The sequence below is a fragment of the Hemitrygon akajei genome, chromosome 8, assembly GCF_048418815.1.
Source record: "Hemitrygon akajei chromosome 8, sHemAka1.3, whole genome shotgun sequence".
NCBI classification, from domain to species: domain Eukaryota; kingdom Metazoa; phylum Chordata; class Chondrichthyes; order Myliobatiformes; family Dasyatidae; genus Hemitrygon; species Hemitrygon akajei.
In genome coordinates this window covers 4,721,783-4,742,962 of record NC_133131.1, presented here as the reverse complement: position 1 = coordinate 4,742,962, position 21,180 = coordinate 4,721,783, and the positions used below count along the sequence as shown (strand labels likewise).

General features: G+C 47.8%; 1 protein-coding gene across 1 annotated transcript in view; it reads right to left on the bottom strand.

The window, feature by feature from the left end:
• The window catches only part of LOC140731578 (transient receptor potential cation channel subfamily V member 3-like), a 42,146-nt gene extending 24,425 nt beyond the window's left edge, over nucleotides 1-17,721 (bottom strand). The window contains 5 exon segments of the mRNA XM_073053112.1: nucleotides 1,070-1,203; nucleotides 5,671-5,748; nucleotides 13,174-13,263; nucleotides 14,370-14,465; nucleotides 17,607-17,721. Of these exon segments, the coding sequence (XP_072909213.1) occupies nucleotides 1,070-1,203; nucleotides 5,671-5,748; nucleotides 13,174-13,241 (280 nt within the window). The 5' untranslated portion in view covers nucleotides 13,242-13,263; nucleotides 14,370-14,465; nucleotides 17,607-17,721.
• Between the last annotated feature and the right edge of the window lie 3,459 nt (nucleotides 17,722-21,180).

Genomic DNA, 21,180 nt, shown 5'->3' with positions numbered 1-21,180 from the left:
ATTCTGTGCCCAGGACAGTCATTTACAGAGAGTGGTGGGTGTGTGGAACATGTGGCAGAGAGATAAATACATTAGAGGCATTTAGGAGACTCATTCAAGATAGTAAGAGGCATAGGTAGAGAGGACAGCCAGAGACATCTTCCAAGGGTGGAAATGGCTAATACGTGGGGACGTAATTTTAAAGTGATTGGAGGAAATTATAGGGAGGGATGTCAGAGTAAAGTGTTTTTTGTTTTTTTTTATACACAGAACGGTGGGTGTGTGGAACACGTTGCCAGGGGTGGTTGCAGAAACAGATACATTAGGAACATTTAAGAAATGTGGGTGAAAGAGTCCGTACTGTGCTGTACTGTTCTATGTAAAGTCCATTCAATGTCAGGTTTCTGGCGCACGCACACGCACGGCGATTATGGAGGACATACACACAACTAAAACAGGCCATTCAGCCCACTGAATCTGTGCTGACCATCACCACCCATTTACACGAATCCTACCTCCACTCATTCTATTCTATACCCCCCCCCCCCACATTCCCCTCGATTCACCAAAGGTTCTACCCCTCACAGGGGAAATTTTACAGTGACCAATTTACCCATCAGCCCTCACATCTTCGGGATATGGGAGGAAACTGAGGCACCCAGGAGGAAATCATGTGGTCACAGGGTGAGCGTGCAAACTCCACACAGCCAGTGCTAGAGATCAGGATTGAACCCGTTCTCCAGAGCTGTGAAGCAGGAGGTCCACCACTGCCATGTCTATGACCTTTGAGATAGGAGGTCCACCATTTCACCATGTCTAGGACCTTTGAGATAGGAGGTCCACCACTCCACCATGTCTATGACCTTTGAGATAGGAAGTCCACCATTTCATCACGTCTAGGACCTTTGAGACAGCAGGTCCACCACTACCATGTCTAGGACCTGTGTCACTTGCACTCCCAGGCCACCAGGTAGATCCTTGCCACTGATCACTGGAGGTACAGCTCAGGGAGATAGGGTACAGAGAGGTAAAGCTCCAGGAGATAGGGTACAATGCTGGATGAAGTCTCAGCCTCGCTTGTGGTCCTTACCTCTCAGCTTCGGGTGGGAGAGACATTCCCCGGAATCCTTAATCTCCTGCAGGAGGCCATCAATTCTCTCCAGGTTGTCCTCAAATATTGCCCCAAAAAGCTGGAGCCTGAATGTGCTGAGATCACATTGATTCCTTGACAAAAGATGGAAGCACATGTCCATTAGGATCCAACACCTTTACAATGGTTTTCCCAATGACCACAGCTTGAGAAAAGTGGGATGAGGGTCTGTGCTAGTGACATGCTCAGATTTGGAGGCTGCTAGTTCAAACGTATCTGAAGTAAAATCACATTTCACCAATGTATTTGTTGGATTAAGCTGTAGATTTGTTATTTTTGTACTGTTTTTCTTGCAGATTAATTTTGTTATGCTCATTTATAAGTCTTATGTAATCACCTATCATCGTCATCATTGTACACCGTGTCGTATGAGGTGTGCAATCATGGTCTTCCGGACCATGATTGTTCTTGGCAAATTTTTCTGCTAAGTGGTTTGCCATTGCCTTTTTCTGGGCAATGTCTTTACAATTCGGGTGACCCCAGACATTATCAATACTCTTCAGAGATTGATTGCCTGGCATCAGTGGTCGCATAACCAGGACTTGTGATATGCACCAACTGCTCATACGACCATCCACCGCCTGCTCCCATGGCTTCACATGACCCTGACTGGGGTCTAACCAGGTCTACACCTTGTCCAAGGGTGACCTGCAGGCTAGTGAAGGGAAGGAGTTCCTTACACCTCCTTTGGTAGAGGCATCTCTCTAGCCCGCCACCCATTCACCTACATACATGTAAATATTCAGTAAATTTTCTAGCAATTGTAGTGTCACTGATTCCATATTTTCTAAAAACTACTCAGTTTCTCTGCAGCAGGTGTCATGCCATTTGAACTTGGCTATCTCACAGGTTAGTTCTTATCACTGGAGAGTTGTTACCTCTGGTCTGAGTACGAGATGACCACGACTTCTTTTTCTTTATCTCTTTGTTCTCGTAACACAGACTCCTTACAGACAGCAGCAGGATTTGAACCCCCATCTTACAGCTGGCACTAAAGCATTACGCTAACCGTTACACTACCCTGCCGCGGAGATGAGGTTACCATCAGACCCAAAATGATTAAATAACAGGTCGGTTTTGATAGGCCAAGTGGCCTGCTCCTGACCTCAGTCCGTATGTTAGTGTGATGAGTAGATCAGCTGCAAGCATCTCCAGATATGGGAGCCCCACCCAAATTTGGATGTGTAACTCTAGCCCCTACCTGCTGGTTGATATGATCACCCCTTTGGTAACAGGAAGTGGTCCACTCCTCTTACGGCTGGGACAGGGTAGACCTTTACGTGGTTTTGAACGGTCACCCAGTCGGTTAGCCTGATACCCTCTAAATTTATAGCAGTGAATAGGGAACTTCTGGTTCTGTAGCATAGATGAGGGGATGTGCACATAGTAGAGAGATAAAGGGGCCCCCTACAGGGTTGGTACCAGGAACTGAAAGTCTGTAAGAGGCTCAGCCAGCCTGATCCTGAAACTATCGGCTAAAGTCAACTCACCAGGGTGTTGGTAGAGGAACATTTAAGAGACTCTCAGACAGGCACGTGATGACAGAAAAATGGAGGTCTATGTGGGTGGGGTGGTTTAGATTGGTCTTGGACTTGGTTAAAGGGTTGGCATATCGTGGGCTGAAAGGCCCGTACAGGTCTATGTTCTATGCCTGGTTACTAGCCCCTTCATAAAACTCCAGGATGGAAGTTTGCCATTGTGTATATAAGGTAAAAGCAGAGCTGCACACAGCCCAGGTGGAACATAGGTGCTGAAGCTGAACACAGACAGTGGGTCCTCGCCTCTCCGTGTCAGGGCTCACATCTTCCTGCTGAGCAGCTGGTGGATCTTCCCTGCTCTCTGACTTGGCCACAGGGTTCAGGAAAATATAAGATTCAATCTTCTTCCAAAGGCTGAAACTTGATTGAAAATCAGAATTCAGAATCAGGATTTATTATCCCTGACTTAAGTGAGGTGAAATTGTCGTTTTGCAGCAGCGGTACAGTACAAAGAGATAAATGACTACAAGTTATAAAAAAACAAAGGAATAATGAGATAGAGTTCATGGGTTCATGGACTGCTCAGAAATCCGATGACAGAGGGGAATAATCTGCTTCTGAATCATTGAGTGCATGGCTTCAAGATCCTCCCTGATGGCAGCAATGAGTAGAGGGGATGTCCCAGAGAGTAAGGGTCCTTAATAATGGACGCTGTCTTCAAAGGCATCAACTCAGCTACAGTCATATTGCAAACACGAGAATCTGCAGATGCTGTAGTACCGTAACACCCACAAAGTGCTGGAGGAACCCAGAAGGCCAGGCAGCATCTATGGAAAAGATTAAACATTTGATGTTTCAGCCTGATGAAGGGTCTCAACACAAAATGTTGGTTGTTTACTCTTTTCCATAGATGCTGCCTGGTCTGCTGAGTTCCTCCAGCACTTTGCGGGTGTTACGGTACTACTGACTGATTGTAAACTCAGCCAGCTCCATCATGGGAACAAGCCTTCCCACCAATGAAGACATCTTCCAAGAGGTGGTTCCACAAGATGTCAGCCATCATGAAGGGCCTTCGCCATCCATGACATGCCTTCTTCTCACTACTACCAACACGGAGCAAGTACAGGAGCCTGAAAACACACACTGAACATTTCAGGATAAACTTCTTCCCCCCTGCCATCAATAATTCGGCCACTTTCTTGTGGCACTGCCACTTAAAGATGTTCTTGATGGTAGAGAGGACTACACCTGTGACGGAGTCCCCTGCGGCTTCCTGTGATCCTCTGCACTGGAGCTTCAGATCTCGGGTCAGGAAAACAGATGGGGAGGGTCTCTACCATTCAGTAGCGGAGTCCTGAGGCAAGCGGGCAGAGGAACAAGTAAGGAAGGAGCAGGGAATGACCACAAGTGTAGTTTGCAGACAGAATGGAGCCCAACATGGGAAGTATGCAGCACGAGCTCAGTGGAGAGGTTGCACTGGGACACGAGAACTCCCGGTTGAAGAAATCCAATGGAGCCCAGAGCATAGGCAGAAGCCAACAGGAGCATGTGGAACCGGGTGGAAAACATTTGGAAAGCTGCAGGAAATAGGAAGTGGATTTAATCTCAATTCTATTTTTACCTGATTGACACAATGGAGCAAGTGTCCCCCTTCCTTTTTATTTATTTAGCGAAACAGCACTGTAACGATCCTGCGCCATCCAATTACACCCACATTTCCAATTAACCTACTAGCCCCCACGCCTTTGGGATGTGGGAGGAAACCCGAGCATCAGGAGGAAACCCACGTGGAGAATGTACAAACTCCTTACGGACTCTGGTGGGAAATAAACCCAGGTCACTGTTGCTGTAAGAGTGTTATGCTAACTGCTACGTCATACCGTCCGTAAATGTAGCATCCCCACTACTTACTAATCTTAACTGGCAGTGGTGGGAATCGAACTCCAGTCAGTGAAAGCTGACGCTGTAAAGCGATGTGATGACTACCAGGCAGCCATGCTGCCTTTGCAATTCTGTAATAACACCAACCAAATCCAACAGATCCAGTCACAACCCATTATATGGAACATCATGCACAGAACCAAACAGCACTTCAGACAAAAAGCAGGACTGAACAGCAGGTGGACCGGCAGAGGATGCAGGCTTGATGATTGTGAAACTGAGGGCCCCAGGCCGAGGAATGGGGGCATGAGTGCGGCCTGTACTGGGACTGGAGGTCTGTCTTGTGTGTGAGAGGCTGGGAAAGAAGTTTGTCTTTGTATTTGGTGGCATATATGTACTTTGACAATAAATTTACTTTAAACTTTGAAATGCTTTTTGCTGTAGTTGTCTTGTGTTTCTTTTGTCGTCACTGCTTGTGCTGTTCTGCAGAACATTGAGACCATGCATTGTTGCCGCAGTGTGTGGAAACAATTGCAGGCTACATCCAGCGCATCCTTAGCTGTTCTGGTTGTTAACACAAAAGGTACATTTCACTGGATGTTTTGAGGCACCTGTGATAAATAAATCTGAATAAATGGGAGAGAAATAAATAGAGCACAACAGGGGCGGCACAGTATTACAGCACCAGTGACCTGGGCTCAATTCCCAGCACTATCGGTAAGGAGTTTGTACGTTCCCCCCGTGACCGCCTGGGTTTCCTCACACATCCCAAAGGCAAATGGGTTGCTTGGGTTATTGGTCACATGGGCACAATTTGACCCGTGTAGGCTCGTTGGGCCAGGAGGCTATGCTGTATCTCTAAATACATAAAATCCTACACAATCAAACCAGAATCCGTCACTAAGGATCCTCACCATCCAGGACATGCCCTTTTCTCATTACTACTGCCAGGGAGGTGAAGACCCACATTCAGAAACAGCTTCTTGCCCTCCACCATCAGATTTCTGACAGAACCAATAACGACTGAATCAGTGATCACAACGAAAACACGCAGGGTCAGTAACACACGGAGTCCGGCTAGTAGAAGAATTTTTCACTGGTAAGACGTTGGGCTGGAGTTAATGAAGTTTTCATTGGGAGATTGGGTTGTACACTGGGATAGGTACGGCATGCTTTGAGTACCTGATGACTTGATTTCCATTAGGCTGACAGGGCAGAGGGCTCTGTAGAAACTTCGCTGCTTTCTCCTCTTTGATTGGCCTGTGAAAATAAATGTGATTGGGTAAGGTCAGTGTTGGTTTGTCCACTGATATGTTCATGCTGCAACTGACATCTTATTGGTTGGATCTACTTGTACAGACAATAATCAGTGACAAATGTTATGTCCTTTATTATGGACATTCATGCAACTTCTTTGATTGGACAACGGGAGTGAGAACTTCATTCATTCTAGCCCAACGTCTTCCAGTAAAAAATCATCTACTCCAGCCTAACATTTCCCAATCAAAACTTCATCCACTCCAGCCGAACATCTCCCAGTGAAAACTTCATCCACTCCAGCTCAATGTCTCCCAGTGAAAAATCATCTACTCCAGCCTAACATTTCCCAGTGAAAACCTCATCCACTCCAGCCTAACATCTCCCAGTGAAAACTTCATCCACTCCAGCTCAATGTCTCCCAGTGAAAACTCATCTACTCCAGCCTAACATTTCCCAGTGAAAACCTCATCCACTCTAGCTCAATGTCTCCCAGTGAAGAATTCATCCACTCCAGCCCAACATCTCCCACTGAAAAATTCATCCACTCCAGCCCAACATCTCCCAGTGAAAAATTCATCCACTCCAGCCCAACATCTCCCAGTGAAAAATTCATCCACTCCAGCCCAACATCTCCCAGTGAAAAATTCATCCACTCCAGCTCAATGTCTCCCAGTGAAAACTTCATCCACTCCAGCCCAACATCTCCCAGTGAAAACTTCATCCACTCCAGCCCAACATCTCCCAGTGAAAACTTCATCCACTCCAGCCCAACATCTCCCAGTGAAAACTTCATCCACTCCAGCCCAACATCTCCCACTGAAAAATTCATCCACTCCAGCCCAACATCTCCCACTGAAAAATTCATCCACTCCAGCCCAACATCTCCCACTGAAAAATTCATCCACTCCAGCCCAACATCTCCCACTGAAAAATTCATCCACTCCAGCCCAACATCTCCCAGTGAAAACTTCATCCACTCCAGCCCAACATCTCCCACTGAAAAATTCATCCACTCCAGCCCAACATCTCCCAGTGAAAACTTCATCCACTCCAGCCCAACATCTCCCAGTGAAAACTTCATCCACTCCAGCCCAACATCTCCCAGTGAAAACTTCATCCACTCCAGCCCAACATCTCCCAGTGAAAACTTCATCCACTCCAGCCCAACATCTCCCACCGAAAAATTCATCCACTCCAGCCCAACGTCTCCCACCGAAAAATTCATCCACTCCAGCCCAACGTCTCCCACCGAAAAATTCATCCACTCCAGCCCAACGTCTCCCACTGAAAAATTCATCCACTCCAGCCCAACGTCTCCCAGTGAAAAATTCATCCACTCCAGCCCAACGTCTCCCAGTGAAAACTTCATCCACTCCAGCTCAACATCTCCCAGTGAAAAATTCATCCACTCCAGCTCAATGTCTCCCAGTGAAAAATTCATCCACTCCAGCCCAACGTCTCCCAGTGAAAACTTCATCCACTCCAGCTCAACCTCTCCTGTCATTAACAATCCTAACGTCACACTCCCCTCTGCTTCCCATACTCATTTCCCAACTGTCCTTGTCTCAATGGGTGGGTCCCACAATCTCACCCAGAGGAAACTTCTTATCTGGATTTATTGGATATTCCTGAACTCTAGCCCCCTAACCTGGTCATGAGTTGACCCTTGGAGGACTGAGGATCAAAATGCTCAATCATGTGGGTATGGGGATGGTTACAGCTCAATGCTGTCTGAGATGTCTCTTTCACTAACTCAGCGTGGATGCATCTTCCAGTCACCGTGATAGTTGGAACGAGAAGAGAGTGTGCCTCAGATGGCAAGGGTCCTTAGTAACTCTACAGGTGTACAAGAAGATAAGAGGCAAAGACAGAGTGGAGAACCATATTTCCCAGGATGGAAATGGCCAATACGAGGATGCATAATTTTAAGGAGATTGGAGGAAAGTATGAGGTAGGGTGGGTGGGGTTGTCAGAGGTAGTTTTTTTTTGCTCTCTCAGAGAGTGGTGAGTGCATGGATCACACTGCCAGGGCTGGTGGTAGGGGCAGATACATCAGGGACATTTAAGAGACTCTTAGATAGCCACATGGGTGACAGAAAAATGGAGGGGTATGTGGGAGGGAAAGGTTAGATTGATCTTGGAGTAGATGATGGTGATGTTATGTACTTGGATTTTCAGAAGGCCTTTGACAAGGTGCCACACACAAGGCTGGTTAACAAAGTTACAACCCCATGGTATGACTGGAAAGATTCTAGCATGGATAAAGCAGTGGCTGATTGGCAGAAGGCAAAGAGTGGGGATAAAGGACTGGCTGCCAGTGACTCGTGGTGTTCCACAGGGGTCTATATTGGGACTGATTCTTTCTACATTACATGTCAATGATTTGGATGATGTGATTGATGGCTTTGTTGCAAAGTTTGCAGGCGATATGAAGATAGGTGGAGGGGCAGGTGGTTTTGAGGAAGTAGAGAGGCTACAGAAGGACAGACAGATTAAGAGAATGGGCAAAGAAATGGCAGATGGAATACAGTGTTGAGAAGTGTATGGTCACGCACTTCGGCAGAACAAATGAAAGAGGTGACTATTTTCTAAATGGAAAGAAAATACAAAAAAAAATCTGAAGTGCAAAGGGACTTGGGATCCTTGTGCAGGATTCCATAAAGGTTAATTTGCAGGTTGAGTCTGTGGTAAAGAAGGTAAGTGCAATGTTAGTGGACATTGTGTTTCAAGAGGACTAGAATATAAAAGGATGTCTTGTTGAAATTCTATAATGCACTGGTAAGGCCTCACCTAGAGTATTGTGAGCAAGTTTGGGCCCCTTATCTTAAAAAGGATGTGCTGAAACTGGGGAGGGTTCAAAGGAGGTTCATGAAAATGATTCCAGGATTGAATGGCTTGTCATATGAAGAGCGTCTAATGTCTCAGGGTTTGTATTCACTAAAATTCAGAAGAATGAGGGCTGACCTAATTGAAACCTATCGACTGGTGAAAGGCCTTGAAAGAGCGGACGTGTCCTACGTCAAAGACCAGAGGACACAGCCTCAAAACAGAGGGGTGTCCTTTTAGACCAGAGATGAGAATTAATTTATTTAACCAGAGAGTAGTGAATTGGTGGAATTATTTGCCACAGGTAGCGGTGGGGGCAAAGTCTTTATGAATATCTAAGGCAAAGGTTGATAGATTCTTGATTGGTCAGGGCATGAAGGGATATGAGGAGAAGGCAGGAGATCAGGGCTGAGAGGAAAATTGGATCGGCCATGATGAAATGGCAGAGCAGACTCATGGGCCAAATGGTCTAACTCTGCTCCTATGTCTTATGGTAAAAACTCAGCACATCATGAACGGAAGGGGCTGTACTGTGCTGTGATGTTCTATGTCCATACGTAAGTACATAGAAGTAGTAAAAAGAAAACAGAATGCAGAATAAAGTATTGCAGTTACAGAGGAAGTGCAGCAACCTTGACGGGTAAGTAAGGAGATCAAGAGTTTACCGTTCTGGGTACAAGAGATCCATTCCAGAGCCCTTTAACTCCCATGCAGAACAGAGAACCTTTAGGGTGCTCCAAACCGTACTGGCCCAACATTATCATCTCACTACCTACTTCAGCTTAACCTTGCTGTCATGTCACTGGGAATCCCAAAATCCCTCTGGAACATACACTTAGTGGCCATTTTATTCGTACCCCCTTACCATAAGACATAGGAGCAGAATTAGGCCACTTGGCCCATCGAGTCTGCTCTGCCATTCAATCATGGTTGATCCTTTTTTCTCCCCCTCCTCAGCCCTGCTCCCCGAACCTTCTCCCCATAACCTTTGATGCAGTGACCAATCAAGAACCTATCAAGCTCTGCTTTAAATACACCCAACAACCTGGCCTCCACAGCTATCTGTGGTAATAAATTCCACAAATTCAGCACCCTCTGGCTAAAGAAATTTCTCTGCATCTCTGTTTTAAATGGACGCCCCTCTACCCTGAGGCTGTGCCCTCTTGATCTAGACTCCCCCACCACGGGAAACATCCTATCCACATCTACTCTGTCTAGGCCTTTCGATATTCAAAAGGTTTCAATGAGATCCTCCCTCATCCTTCTAAATTCCAGTGAGTACAGACCCAAAGCCATCAAACATACCTCATATGATAACCCTTATATTCTCGGAATCATCCTTATGAACCTCCTCCGAACCTTCTCCAATGCCAGCACATCTTTTCGCAGACGTGGAGCCCAAAACTGCTCACAATACACAAGGAGAGGCCTCACCAGCACCTTATAAAGCTTCAGCATCACAACCCTGCTCCTATATTCCAGACCTCCTGAATGAATGCTAACATTGTATTTGTCTTCCTCACCACCGACTCAACCTGCAAGTTAACCTTTACGGTGTTCTGCACAAGGACTTCCAAGTCCCTTTGCATCTCAGATTTTTGAATTTTCTTCCCATTTAGAAAATAGTCTGCACATTTATTTCTTCTACAAAGTGCATGAGCGTGCATTTTCCAGAACTGTCTTTCATTTGCACTCTCTTACCCATTCTCCGAATCCAAGTCCTTCTGCAGCCTTCCTGTCTCCTCAACACTGCCCACCCCTCCACCAATCTTTGTATCACCTGCAAACCTGGCAACAAAGCCATCTATTCCATCATCTAAATCATTGATATACAGCATAAATGGTCCCAACACTGACCCTGTGGCACACCACTAGTCACTGGCGGCCAACCAGAAAAGTATCCTTTTACACCCACTCACTACCTCCTACCAATCACCAATGCTCTAACCATACCAAAAACTTTCCTGTAATACTATGGGCTCTTAACTTGGTAAGCAGCCTCATCTGTGGCACCTTGTTGAAAACCTTCTGAGAATCCAAATTTACAACATTCACTGCATCCCCTTTATCATTCCTGCTTGCAATCTCCTCAAAAAATTCCAACAGGTTTATCAAGCAAGATTTTCCCTTAAAAAAAAACCATGGTGACTGTGTCCTATTTTGTCCTGTGTCACCAAGTACTCCATAACCTCATTCTTAACAATTGACTCTACAGCTTCCCAGCTCTGAGAGGTCAGGATAACCAGTCTACAATTTCCTTTCTGCTGCCTTCCTCCTTTCTTAAAGAGTGGAGTGACATCTGCTATTTTCCAGTGCTCTGGAACCATGCCAGAGTCCAATGATTCTTGAAAGATCATTACCAATCCCTCCACAATCTCTACCGCTACCTCTTTCAGAGCGCTAGGGTGCAGTTCATCTGGTCCAGGTGACTTTTGCACATTTAGTTTTTTCAACTTTTTGAGCACCTTCTCCCTTGTAATAGCAACTGCACCCACTTTTCTCTCATACCCTTCAATACCTGGCACACTGCTCGTGTCTTCCACAGTGAAGGCTGATGCAAAATACTCATTTAGTTCATCTGCCATCTCCTTGTCCCTGTTATTATTTCTCCAGCCTCATTTTCTAGTGATCCTATATCCACTCCCATCTCTTCTATTTTTTATATACTTTAAGAGGCTTTTTCTATCCACCTTGATATTGTTTGCTGGCTTGCTTTCAAATTTCATCTTTTCCCTCCTAATGTTTATTTTAGTTGCTTTCTATAGGTTTTTAAAAGCTTCCTAATCCTCTACCTTCCTGCTAACTTTTGCTTTTACGTTAGCTTTCACTTCCCTTGTCAGCCACGGTTGTCCTATTTTGCCATTTGAACGTTTCTTTTGTTTTTAGAATACATCTATTCTGCGCCTTCCTCATTTCCCCCCAAAACTCACGCCATTGCTGCTCTGCTGTCATCCCTGCCAACTTCTGCTTCCAAGTTACTTTGGCCAACTCCTCTCATACCACTGTAATTTCCTTTACTCCACTGAAATACTGCTATGCAAGACTTAACTTTCTCCCTATCAAATTTCAAGTTGAACTCAAACATATTGTGATCACTGGCTCCTAAGGGTTCCTTTACGTTACGTTTCTGATTCATTACATTGCACCAAATCCAGATTAGCTGATCCTCTAGTAGGCTCAACAACAAACTGCTCTAAAAAGCCATCTCATAGGCATTCAACAAATTCACTCTCTTGAGATCCATTACCAACCTGATTTTCCCAATCTATCTGCATGTTAAAATCTCCCACAACTATCATAGCATTGGCCTTTTGACACACCTTTTCTATTTCCCATTGTAATCTGTAGTCCACATCCCAGCTACTTTTGGGAGGCTTGTATATAACTGCCATCAAGGCCCTTTTACCCTTGCAGTTTCTTAACTCAACCCACAAGAATTCAACATCTTCTGATCCTATATCAAATCTAATAATTTGATGCCATTCTTTATTGGCAGAGCCCACCCCCCTCTCTGCCTACCTTCCTATCCCTCCAGTACAACATGTAACCCTGGAAATTCAGATCCCAACAACAACAATCTTTTGGCTACAATTCAGTGATTCTGCATCCCTAATGCACTGATACTCATCCTGCTGGCTGCAATAATGTTCTATCATCTGCCTGCCCTTCCTGACAGTCTGACAGTTTGCTATCTTTGCTTTTTTACCATCCATCCTATCCGGAATCACTTCACTTCGGTTCCCACCCTTCTGCCAAATTAGCTTAAACCCTCCCCAACAGACTCGTAAGAAAGCTGCCCGCGAGAATATTGGCCAGTCTCAGGTTCAGGTGCAAACCGTCACTTCTGGACAGGTCATAGCTCGCCAGCAGAGATCCCAATGATCCAAGAATCTGAAGCTCTGCCCACGGTACCAGCTTCTCAGTCAAGCACTTACCAGCCAAATCATCCTGTTTCTACCTTCACTGGTACGTGGCACAGGTAGCAATCCAGAAATTACTACCCGGGAAATCCTGCTTTTCAGCTTGCTGCCTAGCTCTCTAAATTCTCTCTTCAGGACCTCTTTGCTTTTCCTTCCTATGTCATTGGTACCAATATGTACCAAGACATCTGGCTGCACTCCCCTCCCCTTCCAAAATGCTGTGGATGCAATCCAAGACACCACTGTTGTAACAGGTGGTTATCTGAGTTACTGTCAGCTTGAAGCAGTCTGCTCATTCTCATCTTATTAACAAGGCATTTTCACCCACACAAATGCCACTCACTGGATGGTCTTTTTTTTCTTTTTTGGGCCATTCTCTATAAACTCTAGAGACTGTCATGCGTGAAAATCCCAGAGGATCAGTAATTTCTGAGATACTGAAATTATCCTGTCTGGCACCAACAATCATTGCACAGTCAAAGTCAGTAAGAACACATTTCTTCCCCATTCTGATATTTGGTCTGAACAACAACAGAACCCCTTGACCACATCTGCGTGCTTTCATGCATTGAGTTGCTGCCACTTGATTGGCTGATTAGATACTTGCATGAACAAGCAGCTCTAAAGGTCTGCCTAATAAAACAGCTCATGTGTGTACACGTGCCAGCGAAGTACCTACCTGAGATTGTCATTCCTGTCCATTTGAAAAGGGAAACATTCATATAAGCTCTCTGCATTGGACTCCATGCCATCCACACCATCTTCAGTTCTGTCAATTCAAAAGCAAGACAATGAGAACACCCTACCTCAGCACAGTAGTGATGCGGTTAGTGCAACGCTTTACAGCGCCAGTGATCTGGGTTCAGTTACCGCTGCTCTCTTAAGGACTCTGTGCATTCTCCCCAAGACCACGCAGATTCCCTCTCACATTCCAAAGACATAGGGGTTAGGGTATGTGAACTGCGGGCGTACTATGTTGGCGCCAGGAGCCCGGAGACATTTGCGGGCTGCCCCCCTCAGCACGTTTGTGATGTAATCAACGCGTTTCACTGTATGTTTTGACGTGCATGTGACAAATAAAGCTTATCGTTAATACCTTCTCTCACTCTCTCGTCCTTAGTGCTGACCACCACACAGATCAGAGGGCAACAGAACTTTGGCACAAGGGAAATCACCACACAGTCTGACAGCTCCAGTCAGTCCCACTCACCTGCTCTGGCCTGCAAACCATTCCCTCCACCTGCTGAGTCATGGAGGTTCCTTTCACATCTACTTGCAGGCTGCCCCAGCCATCTTTATATGTGTGTAAAGATATATAAATATCTTTCACTGGACGTTTCAATGTACATTTGACAAATAAGTCTGAATATAGATCTTCAGGTTGTGTTGCACAGTCCTACAGCCCAGACCAGAACCCAGAGGGAAAAAAATGCCAGGAGAAGACATTCTGGGATAAACGGTATCTAGTGGTAACTACACTGTATGTTGTAGGCAGTGCTCACCGCAGTTAGTGGTGGAGAGATGGGATGTTTAGGTGGCTGATCGAGTGGGTTATTTGGACTCTGACAGTGCAAGCTTCATGAGTGTTCAGTCACACTCCTGACTTGTGCCTTGTAGACAAGGGAAAAGGAAAGGGTTGTGGTGTGGTGTCGACTATTCTTAACAGGACATTCACATGTGCACTGTCCCAATTAAGGGTCTCAGCCCGATGGCTGACAGTTAATTCCTCTCCATAGATACTGCCTGACCTGCTGAGTTCCTCCAGCATTTTGTGTTATTCTGGAATTCCAGCATCGGCAGAACCTATTGGGTTTATACCCTGACAATACTGGCTGGTCAGGGTTAGGGAAAGAAAGCTGGTGTCAGAGCTGTTACCTGACTGTAGGGGAGACATCCTGCTGGAATGGGAAAGCTTCACTCAGGCTAGAACTGGTTAGAAATTCATCCAGCTGCTCAATGGGGTCAGCCGATCTGTAAATGAAAATTGTGAGTTAGTAAACATTGGACAACTCCCACCCCCCACACCTCTGGTCTCCAAACACCCTGTGGAGGAAGACCCCAGACTCTGTAAGACCGAGAGATGTAACATGTCAGATGATCTTTAGAGGGTCCAGAACATAGATGGAATCACAATGAAGCCATCCCAGAGCCTCTACTTCCAGGTATGCCCCCAAAGAATTGTACAGATTATTACAGATGTATGGTAGAGAGCTTTCTGACAGGTTGCAATGAAGCCTGGTATTGAGACACCAATACACAGGATCACAAGAGGCTGGGGGTTGGAGATTCAATCTGTTCCATCATGGGGACAACCTTCCCCACCACTGAGGAGATCTTCACGAGAGGTGGTGCCTCAGGAAGGCAGATTCCATCATTAAGGATTCCCACCACCCAGGACATGCCCTCTTCTCATCACCATGTTAGAGGCCTGAAGACACACTCAACAATTCAGGAACTGCTTCTTGCCCATCATCACTTGGTGATGACAAGGACTATGGTGTTCCCCTTGTGCACAAGTAAAGAGTGATTGCGACTGAGTACAAGTTTTCAGGTGCCAACCACCACCCCCCCCCACCCCGCCAACACAACCCAGTAATAAATGCTATGGTCTCAAGCTCAGTGAGACATCCCCAGGTCACCAGATCTGGGACATCCTGCAGTCAAAGAGTGGGGAAAGGTGAGGGCTGCGTTCTGGGATCTCCGACCTGATTACTGGCTCAGCCTGTGCTTGACTGCTCTCCAGCCTCACCCACCTCCTGCTGAACTAAACTGAAATGACTTTATTATTTACATCCTTCACGTACACGAGGAGTACATCTGTCTAAATGTGCAATTTACAGTATGTACAACAGGACAGTCAATATAACAGAAATACTGTTGTGTCAGTGGGAATTAATCAGTCTGATGGCCTGGTAGAAGAAGCTGTCCCAGAGCCTGTTGGTCCCAGGCTTTTCCGCTGCAGTACTGTTTCCCAGATGGTAGCAGCTGGAACCGTTTGTGGTTGGGGTGACTCGGGTCCCCAGTGATCCTTCGGGTCCTTTTTACACACCTGTCTTTGTAAATGTCCTGATTAGTGAGAAGTTCACTACAGATGTGCTGGGCTGTTCGCACCACTCTCTGCAGAGTCCTGCGATTGAGGGAGGGTACAGTTCCCATACCAGTCAGGATGCTCTCAACTGTGCCCCCGTAGAATTTGAAGCCATACCAAACTTCTTCAACCGTCTGAGGTGAAAGAGGCACTGTTGTGCCTTTTCCAGCACAAAGCCGGTATGTACAGACCACGTGAGATCCTCAGTGATGTTTATGCTGAGGAACTTAAAGCTGTTCACCCTCTCAACCCCAGATCTATTCCTGTCAATAGGGGTTAGCCTGTCTCCATTCCTCCTGTAGTCCACAACCAGCTCCTTTGTTTTTGTGACATTGAGGGAGAGGTTGTTTTCTTGACACCATTGTGTCAGGGTGATGACTTCTTCTTTGTAGGCTGTCTCATTATTATTTGAGATTAGGCCAGTCAGTGTAGTGTTGTCAGCAAATTTAAGTATCAGATTGGAGCTGTGGGTGGCAATACAGTCATGGGTGTACAGAGTAAAGGAAGGGGCTTAGTACAGAGCCTTGAGGGGGCACCTGTGTTGAGGGTCAGAGGGGCCAAAGGGAGCTCACTCTGACCACCTGCTGGATCAGTTCTAAACACTGACCGTGCCCCATTCATGTAAGGCTCCCTCAGCACAGCCCCTTCCAGGTGCATGACCTTCCCTCAGACACGAGGAGGGACCTGGATTTTGCAGTGGATTGGGGAGGGCGGGGCAAATTGCAATGTCCTATTGAGAATGCCACCCCCACATCCCTGACCCACAGGTTGGGAGCCCCTCCTGTAAACAGGGATCCTCCGCCGGGCGGGGTCATCCTAGCTGTCCACGATCAATACGCAAGCCTGGCAGTACAATATGGAGAGCAAGATGTTGCCCATGCAGCAGGCTCCGTCTCTCCACACAAAGATGAATCCTTCAGTACAATTTGGCAGCAGCTTGCAGAAGCTGCCAGTCAGTATTAGACTTAACGTAGGGCTGTCTTAGTGACTCCACCTCCGGGTTTTCCCCCAGGGTTCACTCCCGAAGTGTTCCCCTAAGTGAGTATAGCCAGAAAGCGGCGTAAGTTTGAGATCAGTTTTCCTTCTCCTAGACGAGCTGTCAACCAAGCTAATGAGCCCCATGGTTGACTTGTTTTAAGCTGCCAGTAACCCACCGTCAGTAGAAACATTCCACCAAGCCACACTAAGGCGGAAGCTGGGAATGGTTGTCAGAGGCTACTTGAGACACAAGCCAGAGGGAGCATTTATTAGGTAGTGGAAGCTTATGCCCATTACCCTCTCCACCGCTGTGACAACCTTAAGGAACTCCCTCCTGTAAGAGGGTAAGTGGCAGGGTGGAGATAAATCTGTACCAAAGGAGGTATAAGGAGCTCCTTCCCTCTGCTAACATGCAGCACCTGTTTAGGTACCCCTTGCCCCTGCCCCCCCACTCCAGATCAGGGTCACGTAAAGCCATGGGAGTAGGGTGGTGGATGGTCAGATGAGCAGCTGGTGGACATCACAAATCCTAGTTATGTGATCACTGATGCCAGGCAGGCAATCGCTGAAGAGTATTGATGACGGCTGGGGTCGTCCGTCTTGTAAAGGCACTGCCTGGAAGAAGGCAATAGCCAACCATTTCTGTAGAAAAGTCTACCAAGAAAGTCTAAAGTCTACCATGGTCATGGAAAAGGGCCACGATCACCTACACCATACAACACAGTGCATAACGAACGAACCTGTAAGAGGGCACCAGGGAGACAGGAGCCCTTCCTGTAGTGACCCCCACCCACTGACTCAGCTGGTCGCACAAGTCTCCCCTTGCCCACTCATCCTCTCAAACTATCACCACCCCCTACCCCTGCTTCCCACGCCATTGGCTACTGCCCCATTGTTGTCTCAGAGCCCAGTTAGTGACACTGGAAGTTTGAGGTTGGACTGGTCCCCTCGGGACATTCACAGCCCACCATCCCGCCCTGCAGGAGGTCCCAGAAGCACAGCACCGACCCTCTTCCACCGCACGATGCTCCGCCGAGTTCCCTCACCCCCACTGGGTCACCGTGCTAACTTCTCCGGGGCCGCAGCCCGCGAGCCGGGCCGATGCCGCTGACGGACCTCCTGCTGCCGTCCGCCGCCTGGCTCTGCCGGCAGCTGCTGCTCGCCACCGTCTGGCTGTGCTGGGCCCCTCTGCTGGGCGGCCTGTGTCTCATGGCCTGGGCCGCCTCGGCGCTGGCCGAGAGCGCGGCGGGGCCTGTGGGCGATGCAGCTGTTGTGGCGGCTCCACGCCTGGCTCTCCTACCACATCCTGGACACCCAGCTGTGGCTTCTCTACCGGGCCTCAGAGGGGTGCAACTGGCCGGCGTACCTGGCCTACGATCACCTCCGCTGGCTGTCGAACGGCTTGGCCGGCCTGCTGGCCTTCTGCTCCTACATGGCGCGTCGCTACGGCCTTTGGCTCGACTACCTGTGGAGCGACTACCTGCGATGGCAGGCGTACGCGGTGAGGCAATGGTCTCTCCTCCTCGCCCGCGTCCTGCTGGAAGCGGCCGCGGCCGTCCCGCTTGGCCAAGCCTCGGGCTGGCTGCGCGCCGCGCACCGGTTGCAAGAGGCCGGCCTCGGCCTGTGGTGCGCGGCCGAGGAGTGGGCGCTGTGGCTCGGCGACGCACTGGCCGCCCGGCTCGGCTGGCAGGCGTACGCGATGCACGACGCGGCGCTGCGCCTCGGCTACACCATGTCGGCGGCGGCCGCCAGCGGCTGGAGAGCGCTGGGCGACTGGGGGACGTGGACCGCCTGGGCGGCGGGGCGACTGGGCCCTGTGGGGAGGCTACCTGATGCTGAAAGTGCCGCTGGAAGTCGCCTATCTGCTGCTGGACGTTACCCTTGGCCGCTCGGCCCTTCTTTTCAGGGCTGCCCTGTTCCTCACCCGCCTCTTGCTGGACAGCACTCTCTACCAATCGCAGAATCTCATCGCCTGCACCACGTGGCTCTCGCTCGTCCTATTGGACTGGAGTCTGTGGATGTTCCGCCTCCTGCTGCAGCTGCTCCAATAACGTTACTTGGATTTGATAAACTATTTTCGCAATAAAATAGGTTAAAAGCCCGGTGTCTCCCTTCTCCGACGTCGTCCCGGCTGGTTTTCCCACCTTTCCGAGGTCGTGCGTGAAAGATGAGAGGGAAATCATAAACACAAGAGATTCTGCAGTTGCTGGAAATCCAGACGAAGACACACAAATGCTGGAGGAACTCTGCAGGTCTGGCGCTATCTGTCCAGGAGAATTGAGATAAAAGGGCTCATCCCGAAACGTTGACTCTGTATTCCTCTCCTTGGCTGCTGCCTGCCCTGGTGAGTTCCTCCAGCATTTTGCGTGTGTTCCTAGGATTCCTAAGTACATTTATGATCAAACTATGTATGCAGTATCCAATCCTGAGATTCATCTTCTCCACAGAAACCACGAAATAGAGAAAACCATGGAACCCAGTTAAAGAAAAACATCACACTGTGCACAAAAAAATCACGCAAACAGTGACTAGAAAGATTGAGCGAAAACACAAACTTTAAGGAGTCTATATTCAACTCAGCTTAATGTTCATTAGTCCAATCCAGAAACCCAAACTTCGACAGCATCGAGGGAGAAAGAGAGACCATTCAAACACGGGGACCTTCCCCCGACGCAGCGAGCTGAACACTGTCCCGTTGGTACATGCGCCTGAACACTGTCTCGTCTCGATGTTTCAATTTTCCTCAACACTTTACGTGGTGAGAAATGGAGGCTTGCATGGTCTCTAAGCTTCTTGGACTCAAAGCCCCCTCTCCTCCTGGAGCCTTCTTGGAGGCAGCAAAGCTCCAGATCGCTCAATCGGCCCAAAAGCACACCATCAAACTGGAGATCGCAGGCACTAACAGGACCAGAACCACGTTTAAAAGAACAAGAAGTGAAAGAAGCAGTTTCATGGGCCATCGAAATAATGTTGTCTGTGGTAGAGTTATCCACTGGTGCCATCTTCTTAAAGATTTCTAGTATCTGCAGAATCTCTTGTCATTAGGAAGATACAGTCGATGTTTCTGGCCCAGACCCTTCGTCAGGATGGGAAAGGTATGGGAAAAGAAGCCAGAATAGGGTGGGGGAGGAGAAGGAGGACAAGCTGGCAGGTAAAGGGAAAGGGGGGGTTTAAGGGGGGCAGGAATGTGCAGAGCAGTGTTAGCATTTTCTTTCTACAGATGCTCACTGGCTTACTGAGTGTTCTTAAAAAAAAACAAAGCTTTAGCATCTGTAACCAAAGTTCAAAGTACGTTTATTATCATAGTACGTATACGATATACAACCTTGAGATTTGCCTCCTTGCAGGCAGCCGCAAAACAAAGAAACCCAGCAGAACCCATTAAAAAAAGACCATCAAACACCCAATGTGCAGAAAGGAAAACCAACCGTGCAAACGATAAAAGTAAGCAAATAACATTTAGAACTAAAGTTCACTGAAGTGAGATCACAGCCACGGAGCCAGTCGCAGCCCGTTAGTTGCAGGCCACAGCCTCAGCTCGCACACAGACAAGTAAACCTCATGGAGCAGTGAGCTGAACACCGGTCCAACACCCTGACATTTTCAGTCTGGCCCCGTACTTAAACTGGTCAAACATCAGCTCGTTCCTCACTCTCAGGCCCCGGACCGGCCGCATTGATATGGCCACACCACAACCGTCCTGCACCTTCAAGACTTTAGTTCACACCGCAAAAGTGCCAGGTTGTATCGGCAGTTGAAAAATGCAAATGCAAAAAGGAAGTTACAGGCTTTTGATTGCAGTGATTGTTTTCCAGAAAAAAGGTGATTTATATGGCCCCCACCGTCTTATTTTCATCATGGACGTCCAGTCCCTATATACCTCCATCCCCCACCAAGATGGTCTCGAAGCTCTTCACTCTTTTTTTGGATTCCAGACCTAACCAATTCCCCTCTACCACCACTCTCCTCCGTCTAGCGGAATTAGTTCTTACTCTCAATAATTTCTCCTTTAGCTCCTCCCACTTCCTCCAAACCAAGGGTGTAGCCATGGGCACCCGTATGGGTCCCCAGTTATGCCTGCCTTTTTGTTGGCTTTGTGGAACAGTCCATGTTCCAAGTCTATACCGGTATCCATCCCCCTCTTTTCCTTCACTACATCGACGACTGCGTTGGCGCTGCCTCTTGCACGCATGCTGAGCTCGTCAACTTCATTAACTTTGCCTCCAACTTTCACCCTGCCCTCAAATTTATCTGGTCCATTTCCGACACCTCCCTCCCCTTTCTTGATCTTTCTGTCTCCATCTCTGGAGACGGCCTATCTACTGATATCTACTATAAGCCTACAAACTCTCACAGCTACCTGGACTATTCCTCTTCCCACCCTGTCTCTTGCAAAAAATGCTGTCCCCTTCTCACAATTCCTCCATCTCTGCCGCATCTGCTCTCAGGATGAGGCTTTTCATTCCTGGATGAAGGAGGTGTCTTCCTTTTTTAAACAAAGGGGCTTCCCTTCGTCCACCATCAACTCTGCTCTCATAAACGCATCTCTCCCACTTCCTGCACATCTGCCCTTACTCCATCCACCCGCCACCCCCACTCGGGATAGGGTTCCCCTTGTTC